This window comes from Phyllobates terribilis, unplaced genomic scaffold (assembly GCF_046119375.1).
Source record: "Phyllobates terribilis strain yellow unplaced genomic scaffold, ASM4611937v1 Scaffold_7__3_contigs__length_470593459, whole genome shotgun sequence".
Classification (NCBI taxonomy): Eukaryota; Metazoa; Chordata; class Amphibia; order Anura; family Dendrobatidae; genus Phyllobates; species Phyllobates terribilis.
Genome location: NW_027362767.1, coordinates 99,392,168 through 99,414,347, shown reverse-complemented (window position 1 = coordinate 99,414,347; position 22,180 = coordinate 99,392,168). Strand labels below are relative to the sequence as shown.

The 22,180-nt window shown below is 43.1% G+C and overlaps 1 protein-coding gene across 1 annotated transcript in view; it reads right to left on the bottom strand.

The window, feature by feature from the left end:
• The window catches only part of AQR (aquarius intron-binding spliceosomal factor), a 102,712-nt gene that overhangs the window by 34,912 nt on the left and 45,620 nt on the right, over positions 1-22,180 (bottom strand). The window contains exons 18-23 of the mRNA XM_073639035.1: positions 12,454-12,621; positions 12,098-12,267; positions 2,899-3,140; positions 2,654-2,800; positions 2,420-2,489; positions 533-643 (exon numbers count right to left, since the gene is read on the bottom strand). Coding sequence (XP_073495136.1) covers positions 533-643; positions 2,420-2,489; positions 2,654-2,800; positions 2,899-3,140; positions 12,098-12,267; positions 12,454-12,621 — 908 coding nt within the window. The remainder of the gene's footprint in view (positions 1-532; positions 644-2,419; positions 2,490-2,653; positions 2,801-2,898; positions 3,141-12,097; positions 12,268-12,453; positions 12,622-22,180) is intronic.

Here is a 22,180-nt window from a genome sequence, read left to right as displayed (position 1 = left end):
TGGCAGTGCAAGAGTTATAGAAACATAGGAAAAGCATAAGTTACCATGATGGTAAGTAGTGGGGTCTTGTACAGTTTTATTCCTCTTATGGGCAGAGAGGAGATAAAACTCTGTATGTCTATTATTGGGGACAGTCGGAGGACGGCTTTGTGGGCCGGGACTGGACAACAACAATATTATATTAACCAATAGTAATCTAGATACCATAGAAAGAGAAGACAGACACATTCGGGGAGGGGGTCCAGCAACACACGGAGATCAGATAACCTAAGGGGCAGGCACTTCACTATACAAAGCACTTTACTGGAAGGCAAATGCATGTTGGTTTTCCAAACATAGCAGTACAATGAAGCATGGGGCGGTGATGACAGAGCAGGGGGCGCGCGCCTCTACACAGCCCCCTCCTCACTAACACAGACCCTGTCCCTGACCTCTGTCTGATGGAGTCTACCATCCAGTAAGAAGTGGATTTTCTATTATTTATATGGAAAAAAAAAACAACATTTACTCAAACAAAAAATAAATCCTTTACCTGGTTAGAATGAGTGACAATAAGGGTCCGCTGCTCGGGGAAATTGTGGTAAAGATTAGAAATTATCTGAACGGCTACATCTGTTTTTCCAGTCCCGGGAGGTCCGACAACCTGTTGTACAGTGGGAAAAAAATATCTTGTAAATTAAACTACTTTCTAAAGGCATAGAATAAGTAGTCCTGTGAGCCAGAGGCCCCCCTAGTGAGCCAGAGGCCCCCCCCTAGTGAGCCAGAGGCCCCCCCCTAGTGAGCCAGAGGCCCCCCTAGTGAGCAGGACTATGGGGATATTCTTACAAGGGACATGCTGGAGTACACCATAGTGTCACACAATAATACATAGTGGACTGTGGATTCCTGCAGTTTTACGCAATTACTAGACTATATTTCTTCAGTTCCAACTATCATGTCACCGTGTATGTGCGCTCTGTATCTGAAGTAGTTATACTGCACCCCCTAGTGGCACAATATGAACTGCAGTCTGTGCAACGTCCCGGCCGAGCCTTCTCTACACTGTGAAGTGCCAGAGCCGTGAATGCCGACCTGGTTATAAGTCACAGAAACACGGAGCAGAGCAAACAGCTGGAGCTGTAATCCAAGGCCGACACTGAACAGAGCGAGGGCACGGCTCACAGAGTGTACTGCGACTAAACACTCCGCCATCAAAGCACAGGAGCAAGTGTGATCATCACAATACAATGCAGACTCCATCACTGCACACATACAACAACTGAGCACACAACCTGTCTGCCTGCTGTTACCGCACCTCACAGGCAAAGCTTCTGTATGAGATCGTGTGTATATATAGGTGTGTGTGTGTAATATATATATACACACACACACACACACACACACACACACACACACACACACACACGCCTCCTCAATATTGAAATTGTAGTTGTATAAAGAAGGAAAAGTTGTGGGATTGTGGAATCATGGGATGGATAGACATGTTACTGATATTCATGAGATGAAAAACCAGAACAACATTTTCAAAACATCTCGATTTATTCAGTATCAAGTATGAGCGCCACATGCAGAAATCCCCGCACTTACAGCCTTTGCTGCTATCAATGAGGTTATTAATTGTTGTCTGAGGAATATTCTGCCACACTGAATGCACTTGAGTAAATCATCAAGATCCGCTCGATGTGCTTGTGGGAGACAAGTCCGGAGACGCTGCAGCTCAGTGTTACATTAATTTGATCTGGAACCAGTGGTACAGCCATTTTCTCCAAAGTGTCCCAGGGGTAATTCTTCAACCTCAGACCACACGTTGCCTGTGCTAGTCTGAGCAGCCCTCATGGCCTAAATATGATACAATGACCTGCAGCATCTCCAGACTTGTTTCCCATCAAGCACATCTGGAACATCATTGGTGAGCAATAGCAAAGGCAGCTGCCAGCAGCCGATCTTGATGATTTGCACAAGTGCATTCTGGCGGCAGAACATTCCTCAGACAATCATTAATAACCTCATTGATAGCAGCCAAGACTTTTAGGTGTGGGGGGATTTCTGCACATGGCATCATACTCCACACTGAATAAATCAAGGATGCTTTGAATGTGCGGTTTCCATTTTTTCATAATTTGTAAATTACTAACATATCTATCCATCCTGTGATTTCCATAACGACTTTTCCTTCCTGGGGTTGCGGTATGTTGTTGGAGTCCTCCATGGGGTGTGAGTGGGGTGTAATACTCCTTAATTTTATATGTATGTAAAGGCAGTTTTATTTTCTATTGCACATACAAATCAGACATAAAACCATTGGACGTTGTCAATATGAAGCTCATGCAAGTGATCCGGTTAGTGAATACTGCAACTGCTGACAATATGGCAAAGGTATAGGCTTTTATTGCTTTCAAGGGCAAATGTAGTTTCTTACCATGGTGAGTCCAGGTTGCATCCCTGCACGAATAGCTTCCGTCTGCGTAGCAGTGAACTGGATGGTATTCCTATACACAAGACATATTGAGGATCTTAAGTGTAAGAGAGACAACATTTCCATCAATCTAGCACCTGGCTATGATGTGTGTCATGGTGCTCAGGGGGCTCATGTACTCAATCAGAACTGGAACGTAAATCAAAACAAAGACCCCATAGATAAGTAAGCTGTTACCGCTTAGGCTGGTTGTAGGGGTAAGGACCTCGGTTGGGAATAACGTGAGGCTCCACAATTAATGTAGGCGGCTCATCTTGTATGGTTTCTTCTTCACTGCCTTCTTTTCGTTTTTTCCCTTTCCCTCCGTGGACAGGAAAAGTAATCCTGGGAATAAACAGCAGATTACCGTAAAATATTGAGACATGCAAGGCTCCAACCATACAGCGCCAAGCATTATTCAGTCCCTCGTAGGGAAATGTTACCTGAAAGGGGCCTGGTGCAAGGATGGGTCTTCCACAGTGACCTTCACCTGATGCCCTGGAAAACAAGCCTTCAGGTGGGCCAGGCTCAGAAACGTATCGTTGAAATCCAGTGTTGGGATCTGATTGGGCATTTTTGTGTAGTGGGCGCTTCCAGGATCGCCGTACCCCAATATAATATCATGGAGCCAGTCAGGCACCACACAATCAGTGTTCATCAACTTCCTGATGGTTTCCAGGACAGCCTGCAAAAGTGCATTCAGATTAACCCCGGAAAAGGCAACGAATCAATGTCAGAATTCACTGTAAATTAACATTTTTATCTATGACTCCTAGTCATTAAAGAGCCCTGACAACTATGCCGGAAGCATTTATTATCAGCACCGGATGCCAAAGACTTGGAATAGGATCTGTTCGTTTCCATCACCATCTTGCCATTTTTGACAGCAACAATAGCTCTGAAGACTGCACTTTAATTGCCATCAAAATACATTAAAGAGAATCTGTCAGCAGGGTCCTCCCCACCCAAAGCAGGGTCCCCGCCACCCAAATTAGTCGCATACATGTAGATCTTTCAAAGACAAGTCCAGCAATACCTTTACATGGCCAGATCGTTCACTAGCTGCTGAGAAATCAGGATTTCAATTTGATACTGCAAGTGAATCTGAAGAGCTATGGTAGATCTGAAACCTCTGTCGCTCCAGCTCTATTCCCCACCCATAGGCACCTCCTCCTGCTTTATTTATGGCTCTTTTGCCTGAAGACAAACAGCATAGAAAATATCACACAAGCAGGAGGAGGTGGAGCTGGGCGGGAATAGAGCTGGAGTGACAGAGGCTTCGGATCTAGCATAACTCTTCGGCCTCATTTGCATATCAATTAAATTTGTCAGAAACAAAGAAACAAACTGGCCACGTTATGTATTGGTTAAAATCCTGCTGACAGATTCCCTTAAAATCCTGCAGAAATCATAAAATGCAAGTGTGAACAAAATCTAGCGCCAGCTGTTAGTATGAGGTGAGAGGAGAACCACCATCATTACAACTACACAAATATTTTTATATATATCTATAAATATATTTAAAAAAGATAGCTACAGCTATTGTACATTAACAAAATTTTCATTTATACCTAGAATTTATTTATTTACTGTCATTAATTCCACAGCACTTTACAGACATCATTATCACTGTCCCCATTGCGACTTACAATCTAAATCCCCTATCTCTATGTTTGTGCGATGTGAAAGAAAACAAACTACCTGGAGGAAACCCACACAAACACGGGGAGAACATGCAAACTCCTTGCAGATGTCATCCTTGGTGGGATTTAAACCCAGAACCCCAGTCCTGCAAAGTTACAGTGCTAACCACTGAGCCACCGTACTGCCAGGATAGGTGATAAATGAATGATTACTGGGGGTCCACACATGCAGCTTAGCTACAACACACATGCAGCTTAGCTACAACACACACGCAGCTTAGCTACATCATTAAAACACACCCAGATCAGCTATAGCACACTCTGCACAGCTACATACATAAAGCACACAGCTCAGCTAAATACACACACACACACACAACTCAGCTGCATGAAAACACACACAAACATTACCACATTTTTCCTTCCAGGACAGTGACTGATCATATGACCTTAACGCCTTAGTGACTGAGCCAATTTTGACCTTAATGACCGGGCCAAATTCTATAATTATGACCACTGTCACTTTATGACGTAATAACTCTGAAACGCTTCAACGGATCCCACTGATTCTGAGAATGTTTTTTCGTGACTTATTGTACTTTATGATCGTGGAAAAATTTCTTCGATATGACTTGCGTTTACTTGTGAAAAAAAACAGAAGTTTGGGAAAAATGTTGCAATTTTCAAACTTTGAATTTTCATGCCCTAAATCAGAGAGATATGTCACAGAAAATAGTTCATAAATAACATTTCCCACATGTATACTTTACATTAGCACAATTTTTTAAACAATTTTTTTTTTTTGTTAGGAAGTTATAAGAGTTAAAAGTTAACCAGCGATTTCTCATTTTTCCAACAAAATTTCCAAAACAATTTTTTTAGGGACCACATCACATTTGAAGTCACTTTGAGGGGCCTTTATGACAGAAAATACCCAAAAGTGACACCATTCTAAAAACTGCACCCCTCAAGGTGCTCAAAACCACATTCAATAAGTTTATTAACCTTTCAGGTGCTTCACAAGCACTGAAGCAACATGGAAGGAAAAAAATGAACATTTAACTTTTTTCACAAAAATGCTACTTCATACCCCAATTTTTTTATTTTCACAAGGGCAGTAAGAGAAAATGGATCACAAAATTTGTTTTGAAATTTCTCCTGAGCATGCAGCTACCCCATATGTGGGGGAAAACCACTGTTTGGGCACACGGCAGGGTTCGGATGAGAAAGAGCACCATGTGACTTTTTGAACGCAAAATTGACTGGAATCAATAGTGGACGCCATGTTGCGTTTGGAGAGCCCAAGAACAGTGGAAATCCCCACAAGTGACACCATTTTGGAAGCTAGACCCCTCATGGAACTTATCTAGATGTGCGGTGAGCACCTTGAACCCCCCCAGGTGCTTTACAGACATTTAAACTTTTTCCATAAAAATGATATTTTAGTCCCAATTTTTAATTTTCACAAGGGTAACAGGAGAAAATGGACACCAAAAATTGTTGTGAAATTTCTCCTGAGTAAGCGGATACCCCATATGTGGGGAAAAAACACTGTTTGGGGGCACGGCAGGGTTCGGAAGGGAAGGAGAACTGTCTGACTTTTTGAATGTAAAATTTGCTTGAATAATTAGTGGACGTCATTTTACGTTTGGAGAGCCCCTGATGTGCCTCAACAGTGGAAACCCCCCACAAGTGATCCCATTTTGGAAACTACACCCCTCAAGGATTTTATCAAGGGGTATAGTGAACATTTTGAACCCAGAAGTAAGACACAGAATTTGATAACATTAGGTCATCATATTGAATAAGTTGTCATTAGTCTTGAGTGCAAGTGCTCGCTACTTGAGTTTGCATCGGGTACTCAGTTATGAACCATGTATCGCGGGTGCTCAAATGACATGCTGGAGTCCCTGTCCCGCATGTTTCACGGCTGTTAAGACACCCAAAAAAAACATGTAGGGATTGCCCATGTATGGCAGGCAATCCCGAGTGTTTTTTTTGGCTGTTTTTTTGGCTGTGTAACAGCCGCGAAACATATGTGCCAGAGACTAGAGCATGTCACTCGAGCACCCGCGATACTCGGTGTATAGCCTAGCACCGGATGCAAACTCAATAACTGAGCACTTGCGCTCAACACTAGTAGTCATAATTTTTTCTTTACTTTTGAAAAAATCCCAGCATCCATGCAGCTTTAGAGATGTGCAGGTCCTGGTAGCTTTCTCTCCTGTCCTGCACCGATCAGACTTATCAGTGTAGGGCAGGAGGAGAGAGTGCAGTTCTCACAGTGACCAGGAAGGATGCCTCCTCCAAATTATAAGACGCAGATACTATTTAGCAAGATTTCTTACTAGAAAGTGAATCTTATAGTCCAAAAATATGGTCGTTTAAAAAAAAAAAAGGGTACAGCATTAAAATCAATGCTTATTTTAGCCATAGGAATTTAGTGGCGAGTCATAAAAAGCGATTGACAGCTATTTTTCTATGAACACTAATATAGGGAAGACATTAGTTAGTCATTGAGTGACCATTTAAGCCACCCAATGGACTCTGAAGCTCTGAAAGACCAAGGATTGAAAATAGTTAAATACAAGTTATACTGCATTATTTTTCACAAAACTATTTATCAACCTGTTCTGCTTCACCAGTTCTATAATTTGCTGCTCAAATTGTACAGCGTTTTTAAATTACAGGTTTGATTTAAGTATTACACAAATGCATTTTGGAATCCAATGATTACAAGGATACTTTATTTAAAGCACCACTCCAGCATTTTTTTTTTAATTTCACTGCTGAAGTGGTGCTACTAACCTAAGCTGCCGTCTTCAGCTCTTCCCACCGCTGCATCGGGAACTTCTGACAGATCGGAAGTCAGAGGTAATGGTCACAAGCGCTCATTTCAAGTCTATAAGACACTCGTTCTGGTTCTCATAGACTTACAATAAGTTGTGACTTAAGGATCACCCAGCGAACACTGGAGTGATCCAGCAGCGTACAACCTGACAAAGACCGACTGGAGCAGCGTCCGGAATAGCCGAAGACGGAGGCTGCTACTTGTAAGACTAGGCACAGGGAACTTAGATTGTTTGCAATTAATTAATCAAACAAGAATAATAGCTCAACACAACTAATTTAAGAAGTAGATGCTCCACATTCAAAACAAAACGCCACTTCTAATGGAAACAGCAGTCTCAGGATTATTCATCCCCTTCTGGCAGCATTCCTGCTATAACAGTGGCCTCCAGTTCACTAATATTCTTGGGGTAGTCAAAAGAATGGATGAGAAGAGATGATTGTCTCGCACAAACAAGGAGACGGATTCAAACAGCCAAGTTATTGTATGATCCTAGGAGATACCATTGGGAGCAGAGTTTGCAAGTTAAAGGTTAAAGGGTTACCGGCTACATTAACTAGTCATGGCAGAAAAAGCAAGCCATCACTGGCTGTCACCAAATTATTGAGGAAGCATGTGATCAAAACCCCTGAGTGGCTGCAAAATGCCGGCGGAAAGATTTGGTGGCAGCAGGTACTGAGGTTTGAGTGCTATTCTTGCTTTTCACGGATAGCCCTTGTACCTATGATAGTGAATGGGGATGTTGAGATTGTCCATGATTCTTCACAGACAGACTGTTCCACACAAAATCGCAGAAACATGTCCAATTCTGATGCGAGTATCAGATCAAAATGGGCAATTTACGTTTATGGGTCATTAAGAAAAACTGGACAGCAATCAGGTGCCATCTGTGTGCTGTCCATTCTTCACAGACTGATAGAAGGTGTAGAAACATTTTTTTCCTTTCTTATGCAAGAAAAACTAATGAAATTCTGACCAAAATCTGATGGTAAAACCGACACTGACCAAATTCTGATAAAAAAATGACTGATGAAACTGGGACTGACTTTCTCACATGAGGGAGCTGAAAGCTGAAGGAATGCATGCCCAAACTCCCAGAAATACACCTCTACTGACCGGCAGGGAGTGGAGTCAGAGTCGGTGTCCATTTTGGTGGAGTCAGTCGGTATAAAATGGACCGACTTCTTAAATAAATTGGGTTCAGTGCAGGATGTGCAATAAATTTTTTCATAAGAATTTGGGAAAGTTATGAAATGTCCTATTAATGTCTCTTCTGTTCCCGATCTAAGGATCTCAGCTTTTAGTTGAGCTGAATCTGTGCTGCACTTTATGTAGTAAGGAAGGGCTGTGGAGTCGGAGTCGTGGAGTCAGAGGTTTTCCTTACTGACTCCACAGCCCTGCTGACCGGAAAATAAGGCACTGAAACGGCTTAAAACAAATAAGTCACAGACGTTTGGAGATTCTGTTCTGTGTAGCAATTAAACAACACTGGAACTTTTTGCGCCTATGTATAAGTAGAATGTCTGGAGGAGAAAGAACAAAGTATATGATTAAAATAACACCCTGCCTACAGTGGAGCATGCTGGTGATGCTCTGGGGTTGTTTTTCTTCCTTTGGCCCTGAAAATCTGAAGCATGTGGAGGGCAAGATGGATTAACTCAAGTTTCAAGAAAACCTAGGAGAAAACATCACAGTCGCGTTTCATTACAGCTGGCATTTTATATGTTAGCCTTAATGAGGAGTGTGCAGGAATGAGATGCACCGAATTAATTAAGAGGCACATGCCTTCGAGTACAGTCTGATTTTCACAGACTGTTAGATGTGAAAAGATACAGGTTTTTTTTTGATATAAAAGAAAAACTGATGAAACTAGAGCCAAACTCTGATGAAACTCTGACCGAAATCAGTGATGAAACTCAGTCAGTTTTCCTTTTCTTAGAGCTTACAGAGGCTGCGGGATTATTTCTGCGTGTGGCACTTATATATCGATTATGAATAAATCGCAATGTCGTTTCCATTTTTCTCATCATTTACATATGACTAACATGTCCTTCGATATTAAGATTTTCATAAATCCAGGACTTTTCCTTTTTGGAGATGCAACTTCAATGTTGAGGAGTGTAATGAAGCTTAAATCAGCCATACAAATTCTTATATGATGGAAACATAGGTGCTTGGTAACATAACGCATCTTCCCTGCCCCTCGCATTACTGCTTATCAGCTTCTTTCGGGTGTCACATCATAGTCTCATACAGGAAGATTCTTCTTTAAGATCTAGAGCCCAGGAGGACAGCAATTGTGGTGAAGACGGAGCTGCTGTCTTCCTCCAGATCACTCCATATTAACCTGATTATTTTTTCGAGAACGCTTTATAGAAAAACCTACCACTCATCCACCAGTTCATGGTAGAGTGAGCACAAATTAGACTAGAATACAGACTTAAAAAAAAAACAAAAAAAACAAAGAAATGAACTGGGACATAAGTTGGTATGGATGCAGCATGTAAGCACATGTTCACACTGGCCTCTAAACAAACAAAACCCAAGATAGAAACAGAATAAGCAAATATCCTGCAGTAAATGAATAAAACAGCAATAGTGCATGAAAATAATATAGGCTGCTTAGTTAACATAATTTTGATCAATAAAATGCAAAAACCATCCAACCGCGTCATGGTGACCCTAATCAGGACGCTCCTAACAACTAGCATTAAAACCTTACCGTTTGTCAAGTGACGTACGTGTGGATAATGGCTGAGAGAAGGACTGAACCCGGCTAGCAGACACACAGCCATGGGAACATTAGAAGTTAGGACCGCCCGATTAGGGTCACCGTGACGAGGTGGGGTGGCTTTTTCACTTTTTTGATCAAAATTATGTTAACTAAGCACCCTATATTATTTTCATGCACTATTGCTGTTTATTCATTTGCTGTAGGGTATCTGCTTATTATATTTCTATATAGAATATAGACTTGAGTGTAACCCGCATGCCAATAATAAGAAGCCTAAAAACTACCAAAAATAAACTAATCGCTACTTTTTTCTCTTTTAATACTGAGATCATTAATCGCTAATACTGCAAATCCCATAAGCATAACATGTTCCAAAATAAGGCGATTGATTATTCCTTATTTCCGAGTGCATTTGAGTCACTAAAACCTGACAGTGACTATCAGACGCAAGGTATAGAATATCCTACATGTGCCGCCTCCTGGTCTTGTAAAACTCTAGTGAACAGCACCTATGTCTTTTTGGTTGTGTCTCAAAACAAAATAGTAATGTACTTTCTTGTGAAGCCCGTGTAGCCTTCTTTAGCGGCATAGATATTGGCAGAAACTGCTTAGCACCATGTATTGCACAGTCATCAGATCAATAAAAGGAGCCAACTCCGCGCATGAAAAGAACATTAAAGAACCCATATCAGTAATCGATCATCCATGCTTGTGCATCTGTTCTGGGGAGTTGGGCATGTGCGCCTGATACACTTGACACGTATAGGGTAAGGTTACTGGGAAACAAGGCACTGGTGACCGTCAACAGAGGCTCCTGACGCTAATGTGAACAGGGCCTTACTTGCAGATGTTTTGTCCTAAAGTTGTTAGAAAAAACAAATATTGTGACTTTAATTAAAAGCGGCATAAACACCAACTTCAGTGGAAGAAAAGTGGCACATGTGAACTTGCCCTTAGAATAGAGTTTCTACTTTACCATCAATATGGGCTAGTGGCCCCTGGCACATGTATGCCAGCCACATCAAGTCCTCACATTTTCCATGTCAAAACTCCCTCTGTGATCAGCTACTTCTGTGCTAAGAGGCTGAAGGCCAAAGGCCGCGCACCTTATATACGGAGAGGAGGAAGATTAGACATGCAGGACACTTGTAAGCCACCGGGGACAAGAAGAAGATGGCTACAAATGCTTCAGAGTATTCATAAATCACAAGCCATATTGGATCATTTTTACATAGAAGGAAAAAAAGAGGGTATGCAATAATCCTGTGATTTACTACAACTAATCATGTGTTACCCTAGGCTTCACTGACCATGCAGGAGCGGATATAGGCACGTCAGCTGTGTGGGGGCGGATATAGGCTGGGCAGCAGTGGAGTCCATACAAGTAAGGAACTTGACTTTACTCAAAGTCCATTTAAAATACAAGTTATCTCAGCACACAAACACTTCAGACACAAAAATTGGACTGCTGGGTGCGCCAAGGCAACGTCTCCCACAAGGTAAGTAGCCAGAAGTCAATAGGAACGTGCCTCATTAATGGGAACAGCATAAAAAATATAGCAAAGACATACTTGTTAACCAACCCCCATATGGTGGAAACCTCAGAACAGCCAAAGACCTGTTCTTACACTGTTTAAAAAGTGACTATGAATAAAATCCAACACAATGGAAACATTGCAGCACCAGAAGACATCATTAGAGGCGATGTCGCGTGACACGTGTCACTGTGTAGTTCTGGCCTAGGAGCAGCTGGGATGGATTGTGAGCTGTCAATTACAACGTGCTATATCCCACAAACAGGATAAGGAATAAAATATTGATCAGTGGGGAATGACCAATGGGACTTCTGCAATGTAGAGAATAAAACATTGTTAAGCTTAAAGGGGTTGTCCAGTGAAAACAAGTTATCTATCCACAGGATAGGTGATATGTTATTGATCGGTGGAGGTCCGACCACTGGAACCCGTACCGATCAGCAGAATGGAGCATTTTTATTTCCACTAGAATGAAGTGACAGGGCACAATTTCGGCACAGCTTCGTTTATTCCCTATGGGGTTGTCGAGAGCTGCGCCCATCTGACTTGCCACTTCAGTTTGTAACAGGGATAAAAATGCTCCATTGGGAATAAGAATTTCCAGTTGTGCCGATTGGTGTGGGTCCCGGCGGTCAGACCCCAACCAAACTGTACTAACAGTGCAACCCCATGTATAGAAAGGTCCCATCAAGCGCGTGGACATTGGTGAACCACTTGTCTAACTAGTTAGAGTAGTTGCCCCAGCCCCATTAACATCCCTCCTGGTAAAGTACAGGGTGCAGATTTTCTTAGGGAAAAAGGGGCTGAATTTGAAAAAAAAAAAAGTAAAAAAATAATAATTTAGTAAGCGATCATATGTAGAAAGGTTTCCTGACCTACCTTAAAGTTATTCTCTTTTGGTTTCCTCCTCATGATCACATTGAAGGTTTCGTACACATCCTCAGCCCCATTCTGAATGGCGTTGGTCATGTCCTGCTGATACTGATTGGGGTCAAGAAAGACCCGGAAAGTCCTTGAATCGCCTTTAAGTTTAGGTTTTGGTTCAGGTCCTTAAAAAAAACAAAAAAAAAACAAACTGGATCAGCAAACAAGGTTTTGGATTTGTTTGTATGACTACGTCTCTGCTATTTCTTCCTTAGGCATGCCCTTATGGTTTACGTCAGAGACTCGTAGCATAGCTTTACTGTTAATGTTCTCCATACAGCTCAGTGAAGGTCGTTTCTATACTCATTTACCTTCCTCGATGACACGTCCCTTTTCATCCAGCATGCCCTGAATCTCACAGCCCCGTACATACATCAGACCCGTCTGCTCCACAATAGACTGTCTCCTATCAATCTTTGTGCCATACAGTAACATGGGCCGTAGGGTGATCAGGAAGCAAACGTCATGTTTCCGGAGACCTAGAATTGGAAATTAAGCATATTAAGCATTGCTTATATCTATCATCTAATAAATTGGTTGATTATTTAAGATTTTCAATAGTTCAATGCACGATTGTCAGTTACCAATATTAATAGTGGTTTCAATCTATGAGCTAAAAGCACCTGTAGATATGTAGCCAGCAAAGGATCCGTATCAAAGACCCTGAAAAATTCACATTGCCCAGAACTTTAATGAAAGACGCAGTGAGACAGTGCACTGCTCCCATCAGATTTCAATGTTGAAGAGAGCGCCAAACATTAGAGCAGTCAATCACGACCAAAGAGGTCGCACAGGACAGGGCTCACCAAGGAGACCCACTAGGTGAGAATATTGGTTCAAAGTCAATTTAATGGACAAAAAGGAGCAGGTCCCTTCTTTGGACAGATCCAATTGAATGCTGGGCAAAAACATGGTGACCTGAGCCTAACTAGCATATTAGTTACTGGGAGTAATTCTACTCCTCTTTGGTCAGACCTCATCTGGAATACTGTGTCCAGTTCTGGACACCACATTTTAAAAAAGACATCGAAAAACTTGAGAAAGTTCAGAGAAGAGCTACCAGGATGGTGAGCGAACTTCAAACTATGTCCTACGAGGAACGGTTAAAGGATCTGGGAATGTTTTGCCTGCAAAGAAAGAAGGCTAAGAGGAGACTTAATAGCTGTCTACAAATATCTGAAGGGCTGTCACAGTGTAGAGGGATCATTCTTATTCTCATTTGCACATGGAAACTCAAGAAGCGAGAATGGAATGAAACTGAATGGAGAAGATACAGATTAGATATTAGAAAAAACTTTTTGACAGTGAGGGTGATCAATGAGTGGAACAGGCGGCCACGAGAGGTGGTGAGTTCTCCTTCAATGGAAGTCTTCAGAGGCTGGACAGACATCTGTCTGAGATGGTTTAGTGGATCCTGCATTGAACAGGGGGTTGGACACAATGACCCTGGAGGTCCCTTCCAACTCTAATATTACACTGCTCAAAAAAATAAAGGGAACACTCAAATAACAGATCCTAGATCTGAATGAATGAAATATTCTCATTGAATACTTTGTTCTGTACAAAGTTGAATGTGCTGACAACAAAATCACACAAAAATCATCAATGGAAAACAAATTTATTAACCAATGGAGGCCTGGATTTGGAGTCACCCCCAAAATTAAAGTGGAAAAACACACTACAGGCTGATCCAACTTTGATGTAAAGTAGTGATGAGCGAGTATGTTTTGTTAACCCTTTCGCCGAGTATTTATAGCGTGCTCGGGCTTTAAGTTTTCGTCGCTCCGTGAACATGATTTGCAACTGTTTGACAGATTTAATACATGTGAGGAATGCTGGAAAAACAGGCATTCCTCACATGTATTAAATCTGTCAAACAGTCGCAAATCATGTTCACGGAGCGCGAAAACTTAAAGCCCGAGCACGCTATAAATACTCGGTGCTCGGCCGAGCATACTCGGCGAAAGGGTTAACAAAACATACTCGCTCATCACTAATGTAATGTCCTTAAAACAAGTCAAAATGAGGTTCAGAATTGTGTGTGGCCTCCACGTGCCTGTATGACCTCCCTACAATGCCTGGGAATGCTCCTGATGAGGTTGCGGATGGTCTCCTGTGGGATCTCCTCCCAGACCTGGATTAAAGCATCCGCCAACACCTGGACAGTCTGTGGTGCAACGTGACGTTGGTGGATGGAGCGAGACATGATGTCCCAGATGTGCTCAATTGGATTCAGGTCTGGGGAACGGACGGGCCAGTCCATAGCTTCAATGCCTTCACCTTGCAGGAACTGCTAACACACTCCAGCCACATGAGGTCTGGCATTGTCCTGCATTAGGAGAAACCCAGGGCCAAAAGTACCAGCATATGGTCTCGCAAGGGGTCTGGGGATCTCATCTCGGTACCTAATGCCAGTCAGGCTACCTCTGGCGAGCACATGGAGGGCTGTGCAGCCCTCCAAAGAAATGCCACCCCACACCATTACTGACCCACTGTCAAACCGGTCATGTTGAAGGATGTTGCAGGCAGCAGATTGCTCTCCATGGCGTCTCCAGACTCTGTCACGTCTGTCACATGTGCTCAGTGTGAACCTGCTTTCATCTGTGAAGAGCACAGGGCGCCAGTGGCGACTTTGCCAATCCTGGTGTTCTGTGGCAAATGCCAAGCGTCCTGCACGGTGTTGGGCTGTGAGCACAACCCCTTTCTGTGGACGTCGGGCCCTCATACCACCCTCATGGAGTCGGTTTCTAACCGTTTGTGCAGACACATGCACATTTGTGGCCTGCTGGAGGTCATTTTGCAGGGCTCTGTCAGAGCTCCTCCTTGCACAAAGGCGGAGGTAGCTGTCCTGCTCCTGGGTTGTTGCCCCCTATGGCCCCCTCCACGTCTCCTGGTGTACTGATCTGTCTCCTGGTAGCGCCTCCAGCCTCTGGACACTACGCTGACAGACACAGCAAACCATCTTGCCACAGCTCGCATTGATGTGCCATACTAGATGAGCTGCACTACCTGAGCAACTTCTGTGGGTTGTAGAGTCCGTCTCATGCTACCACGAGTGTGAAAGCACAACCAATATTCAAAAGTGACCAAAACATCAGCCAGAAAGCATTGGTACTGAGATGTGGTCTATGGTCCCCACCTGCACAACCACTCCTTTATTGAGGGTGTCTTGATAATTGCCAATAATTTCCATCTATTGTCTATTCCATTTGCACAACAGCATGTGAAATTGATTGTCAATCAGTGTTGCTTCCTAAGTGGACAGTTTGATTTCACAGAAGTTTGATTTACTTGGAGTTATATTCTGTTGTTTAAGTGTTCCCTTTATTTTTTTGAGCAGTGTATATGAGTGTATGTGCATAACTTGTACTCTGTAACACCTTTAATCAGTGACGACACCTATGTTTGGAGATGGGATCAATTTCCCAGAAAACAAGTACTATGAATGCAGAAAATACCTTTGTACTATGGTTAAAATAAAATACTCATTAAGAGCATGACAAGCGGAAAGCGAATCCTAGACAGATCTATTCGATTAAACACTTTGGATGGCCATCAACACCATCTTGCTTTATACCGCTGCCAGACATCTTGGGATGAAGAGGGGAACACATACTGCCCAGCTGCTGGCGTGGCTCACTCGGTAATGGTCAAGCATACTGATGTTACTTGCCAGCAGAGGTCACCTTAAGTGTGATGCTTCGGCCGGAGGACCTACGGGAATATGTTATGCTGCCCGCTGCCAGCTGGCACTATCCCGCAAACTACTAACAGGACCCTTAACATATAAATTACATTTCGCTGTATCAGCAGTGCTGACATCCCATAACCTAAAACATGCGTATTTTTAGAGTGGAGTACCAGGGCAAGACCTCTGGGAACAGATACACAAATCCCTCAACACCGCTATTATAAAACCATCAGTGCGGAAAGAAAGTGACCAGCTCTATATAGCCGAGCTCTGCGGACGCTAATGACCGTAATGAGGGGGAATCAACAGAGGCTCTAAGACAGTCACTGAGAACAGAACTCATACTGATCCATGGCTCACACCAATCCTTGGCTCATACCGAACCATGCCTCACACCGATCCTTGGCACATATAGATCCATGCCTCACACCGATCCTTGGCACATATAGATCCATGCCTCACACCGATCCTTGGCTCACACCAATCCTTGGCTCATATAGATCCATGCCTCACACCGATCCTTGGCTCATATAGATCCATGCCTCACACCAATCCTTGGCTCATATAGATCCATGCCTCACACCGATCCTTGGCTCACACCAATCCTTGGCTCATATAGATCCATGCCTCACACCGATCCTTGGCTCACACCAATCCTTGGCTCATATAGATCCATGCCTCACACCGATCCTTGGCTCACACCAATCCTTGGCTCATATAGATCCATGCCTCACACCGATCCTTGGCTCACACCAATCCTTGGCTCATATAGATCCATGCCTCACACCGATCCTTGGCTCACACCAATCCTTGGCTCATATAGATCCATGCCTCACACCGATCCTTGGCTCACACCAATCCTTGACTCATATAGATGCATACTTCACACCAATCCTTGGCTCATGCCGACCCATTGCTCACACCAGTGGGGTTTTTGCCTTCCTCTGGATCAACATGTTAGGATATGGGTTGATCATGATGGACTTGTGTCTTCCTACAACCTTAAACGCTCAGTATTTTACCTCAGTATTTGTAAGCCAAAACCAGGAGTGGAACAGAGGGAAAGAATAATAGAAACACGTCACCACTTCTGTATTTATCACCCACTCCTGGTTTTGGGATACAAATACTGATGTAAAATACTGACCAAATACTGAACGTATGAACGTGCCATAAAGGAGTGAAACTATGTGGTAAGGAGGCACAATACAGACATAGGACCTCTGTATACATGGCTCTAAAGTGTTTAAAAGGTCCAATGATGTACGTTATCCTTTGATCACAATTTATGAAGTGGATTTTCATAGATGCACATCCACAGTATGAGAAAGAAGAAAAAAAAAGGCGTAAAGAAGCTCTGACATTGTGCGCTGCTCATATTAGGGTTGGAGCCTCTGTCTGAGGTGTGCCAATATGCAATACTCTATTTTGGTGGGGATGGTTCATGGTAACTTTAGAGAAGGAGCTTTAATCCCTGCAATACCCTGCATTCACAGCCTGTTATATATAACTAAGATGTGTATAGCAATCAAGTCCTAACGGCCATATCACGGATAACAGGTCAGTATGGACGCTTCCAAAGGTTAACAAAGGTCTAGTGTGGCAGGAACACATGGCAGACAACGTACCCCAACAGGTCACCTGGCAGTCATCTATGTGGTCCTAGACTTGAGGACACATTGTCAGAGCATCCTGGACGACTTAATTTCACAATCACAAACACGTACACTGTAAAAACATATGACGTTAAAGGGAATCTGTCAGTCAATACATACGGCCCAAACCACAAACAGCACTACTTATAGCCTTTTTGCATTTTAAAAAACCGTCTGGGGACCGTAGTCAGAGATGAGACTAGTCCAGCACCAACCCCAGCAGACTTCTCATACGGCTCTAGGTGACTAAAAAGCGGATCCATAGGTACACACAAGACGGAGACCTCTCGCACCACATAGCTCCATATACACTACTCACAAAAACTTTAGGGATATTTGGCTTTTGGGCGAAATTTATGGAAAATGTAAAAAGCTCACGCTAGAGTGATATTTTATCATGACAGTAGGGCATTTAATTAAGTAGAAGCATGCAATGGGGATATCCTCAAACAATTAATTGAAACAAAAGCCAAGAACAGTGGTGAGTATACCCCAACAACAAATGTCTCTGTCTCAATAACTTATCATGTGGCCTTGAGCATCAATTACAGCGTGACAACGACATCTCCTGCTGTTCACAAGTGGAGCTATTGCCTGCTGAGGCATGGCATCCCACTCTTCTTGAAGGGCAGCCCTCAGGTCATTGAGGTTCTGGGGTACAGAGTTACGAGCCTCTACACGGCAACTCAGCTAATACCACAGGTTTTCTATGGGATTCATGTCTGGAGAAAGTGCAGACCCCTACATTTGAGGTTCCCCAGTGTCCAGCAGCCGTTCCTTAACCCCTTTCCGATGTGGTACGTAATAGTACGCACCACGTCGGCACACCCTGTTCAGTGCGAGTTCCGGCGCTGAGCCCGCACTGAACCGGGCACATGTGCCCGCAACAACCGCGGGTGGAATCTCAATCCACCTGCGGTTGTAACTAGCTAAATGCCGCTGTCCATCTCTGACAGCGGCATTTAACATCGGAAGTGCGGCATTAGCCCCGCCCATCGGTGACCCCATCACATGATCGCGGATCACCGATGCGTGGGCACGACAACCAGAAGTCTGCAGCAGACCCCTGTGGTTGTCATGTAAAGATTGCCATGAGTGCCACCTAGTGGTCGGCGCTCATAGCACATGAGCATTTCTACTACATAGAGGCGATCTGCTCATCGCTTGTATGCAGCAGAGGCGATAGGACAGCTGCTGCTTCTAGTCTCCTATGGAGACTATAGAAGCAAGCAAAAAGTGTAAAAAAATCTTTTTAAAAATATTTAAAAAAAAAAGTTTAAATCACCCCCCTTTTGCCCCATTCAAAATAAAATAAAAAATAAACCCCACATACACATATTTGGTATCGCCGCATTCAGAATCGCCCGATCTATCAATATAACAAAAGAATTAATCCGATCGGTGAACGGTGTAACAAAAAAAAAATTCCAAATGCCAGAATTATGTTTTTTTGGTCGCCGAAACATTGCAATAAAATGCAATAACAGGCGATGAAAACATCGGATCTACCCCAAAATGATATCAATAAAAACGCCAGCTCGGCGCGGAAAAAATAAGCCCTCACCCGGCCCCAGATCCCAAAAAATGGAGACACTATGGGTAATGGAGGCGCATTTTTTTTTAAAGAAAACTTTGGAATTGTTTTTCACCACTTAAATAAAAAATAACCTATACATGTTTGGTGTCTACGAACTCGTAATGACCTGGGGAATAAGAATAGCAGTTCAGTTTTAGCATTTAGTGAAATTGGTAACAAAAAAAGAACAAACCTGGAATTGCATTTGTTTTGCAATTTCACCGCACTTGGAATTTTTTCCCCGTTTTCCAGTACACAATATGGTAAAACCAGTGATGGCGTTTAAAAGTATAACTCGTCCCGCAAAAAATAAGCCCTCATACGGCCATATTGACCAAAAAATAAAAAAGTTCTGGCTCTGGAAAGAAGGGGAGAAAAAAAAGAAATGCAAAAACGGAAAATGCTCCAGTCATGAAGGGGATAATGATGCGACCTCAATGAGCTTGAGCATTGTCGTCCATGAAGATGATATTAGGTCTGTGTTGTTCATGCAGAGGCACAATGACTGGATTAATGATGTTATTTAGTAGTAGGGGCTTGTCACAAAGTGTAGGGCAGTTCTGTAGTGACCAGACACACTAGCCCACACTGCAACACCACCACCAAAGGCTTGTCTGATGACAACAGTGGCTGATGCCTAGCGCTCTCCTTGACGTCTACAACATTATTGGCGGCCATCATTTCTGCTCAGCGTCAATCGACTCATCAGTGAACAGTGCTGAGGCCTACTGGTCCCTCGTCCAGCGTAGATGCTCCCTCGCCCATGCAAGACGATGGTGGTGTGGTCAGGTGCCCTTGCGGGCCGTCTAGCATGCAGACCACACTGATGTAAACGGTCTTGAATGGTCTGACGTGCCTCTCACCTCCCTTAAATGTGCCTGGAATTGTGTGGCATTCATCATCCGGTTCCTAAGGACAGTGCTCACAATGAAGCGGTCATCAGTGTGGGATGTGGCCTAAGGACGTCCACTTCTCTGCCTTTCTGTGACTCTTCCAGTCTCTCTGGTGTAACCTGCTGGTGACACTCTAAGCTCAGTGGCCACCTCCGTCTGAGCACATCCTGCTTGAAGCCTCGCAATGGCTGATACTGGTGTTCAATTGTTAGGTGTCGACTTGGTCTCATGATGTCAAACTATGAACAGTATGATGTGGAGGACTGTTTAAAACCAATTCTAATTGAACCCTGAAATTTATTGGGTGATTCATGGGTCACACCTGAAAAGGTTAGAGGGCATGTTAGGATCATCCGGAAATTTCACCCGAAAGCCAGATATCCTTAACTTTTTGTGAGTAGTGTAAGTGTCAATAACAATGCCAACCATACCCCTAACAATACTGCCTATTGTGCCAACCTCATGTTGAAAGCCTGAGTGCCAAGTATACCAACCAGCAGAAGCAGAATGCAGCTTTCTGCATTGACTGGGGGAGGATGTGTAGCTGCTCATATCAGACTCTGGTTTAATCTGTTTTTGCTCACACATTGTTTTTAGATGTGTAAAAGCAACATAAATTTCATGCATTTCTTACAAGCATTTTTGTGGCTTTTAATTTACCCAACCATTGCTTTTTAATAAGTTTTTTTATTCCTATAGAGGAGTCAATGAAAAACACCTAAAATAAATGACCTAGAAACCCCCCCACCCCCCCCAAAAAAGGCTGGATTATATAGCGCTATATAGAGCTATATAATACTGTGCCTCTGTAATATCCCCTTATCACCTGATGAAGGCGTTTTTTTCAGTCGAAACACGTTGTGATTAATAAATAAAACTTTTTAATCTCACTTATTTGCCTCATCCTAACTATTTGGCGCTCCTTCCAAACGGCCTTTTCTTTTCCTTGTTGCCTACTTCCCTCTTTGAGGGTTGCGGTGGAGCTGCCTATTGTTTGGAGATTTTCCAGGACCTTGCCTTTACCCCTTGTCTCTCTGGGACCTTGCTGATGCTTGGTCACATGACCGCTTGAATCCAACCCTCCAGCGGTGTGTGAGCTGCCAGCGACATGCGATCGCTCCAGGACCTGTGTTGACGCTGGGACACGTGACTGCCGGTCTGCAGCCCTCCTGCAGCGTGCGAGCTGTGTCAGCATCTCCCTCTTGTCTTGTCCGAGGTTGTGCAGGGGTGCACAACCTAGTAAGGTGAACCCCACCAGTTTCTTTTAACCCCTTCACATCCAGGTTTCACCCATTTGCGCCCCTTTGTCCTTTCTTCTTTTCCAAAATAAACTACTTAAACATTTACCTAGCCCCTCTTAAAAAAAAAACAAGCCAGCGGAATACATTTTACTGTGTTATTGGTTGACAAATCGACTTATTTCATATGCAACTGTGGAAGCCACTTGCGGAGCCCTTGAGGTGCCAGAACAGAAGAAACCTCCAAGTGTGACAACATTTTGGAAACTACACCCCTCATAGATGTCATGTAGGGGGTGTGATCAACATTTTTACCACACAGGTTTTTCACCAATTTCTTTTGCTATTGGTCTGTTTGAAAATGGAAAATTACATTTGATACAATAATACGTAGATTTACTGCAATATTTGTCATCTTTACCAGGGCTGGTAAAAAAAAAAAAAAAAAGTACCCCAAAAATGATTACACCATTTGTCCCAAATACAGCAATCCCCTATACATGCATGGTCATACACTTTGTTTGGGCACATGGTGGCCTCAGAAGAGAAGGAGCGCCATTTGTCCGTTGGGCACAGTTACCTGGAGTATTTGTGAGCACCATTTGCAGATTCCCTAAAGTGACAAAACAGCAAAGATCCCCAAAAAGTGACCCCATCTCACAGACTACACTCAAGAGAACTCATCTATGGGTGTAGTGACTATTTTGATCCCAATAACATTTCTCAGAAATTAGTGACCAGTGGATGACTGAAAATAGCAATATGCCATTTTTGTGCCCAATAAACACAGTGGCATGTAAAAGTTTTCAAAATCACGGTTATTGTGACCAGTTAAGCAAGTTGAAGACTAAATTTCTATAAGGCCTGAAGTTAAAGATAACACATTTCCTTTGTATTTTAGGCAAATCTTTTACAGTTTAAAAATTACAAAAAAGAAAATGGGCCAGTGCAAAAGTTTGGGCACCCTGCATGGTTAGTACCTAGT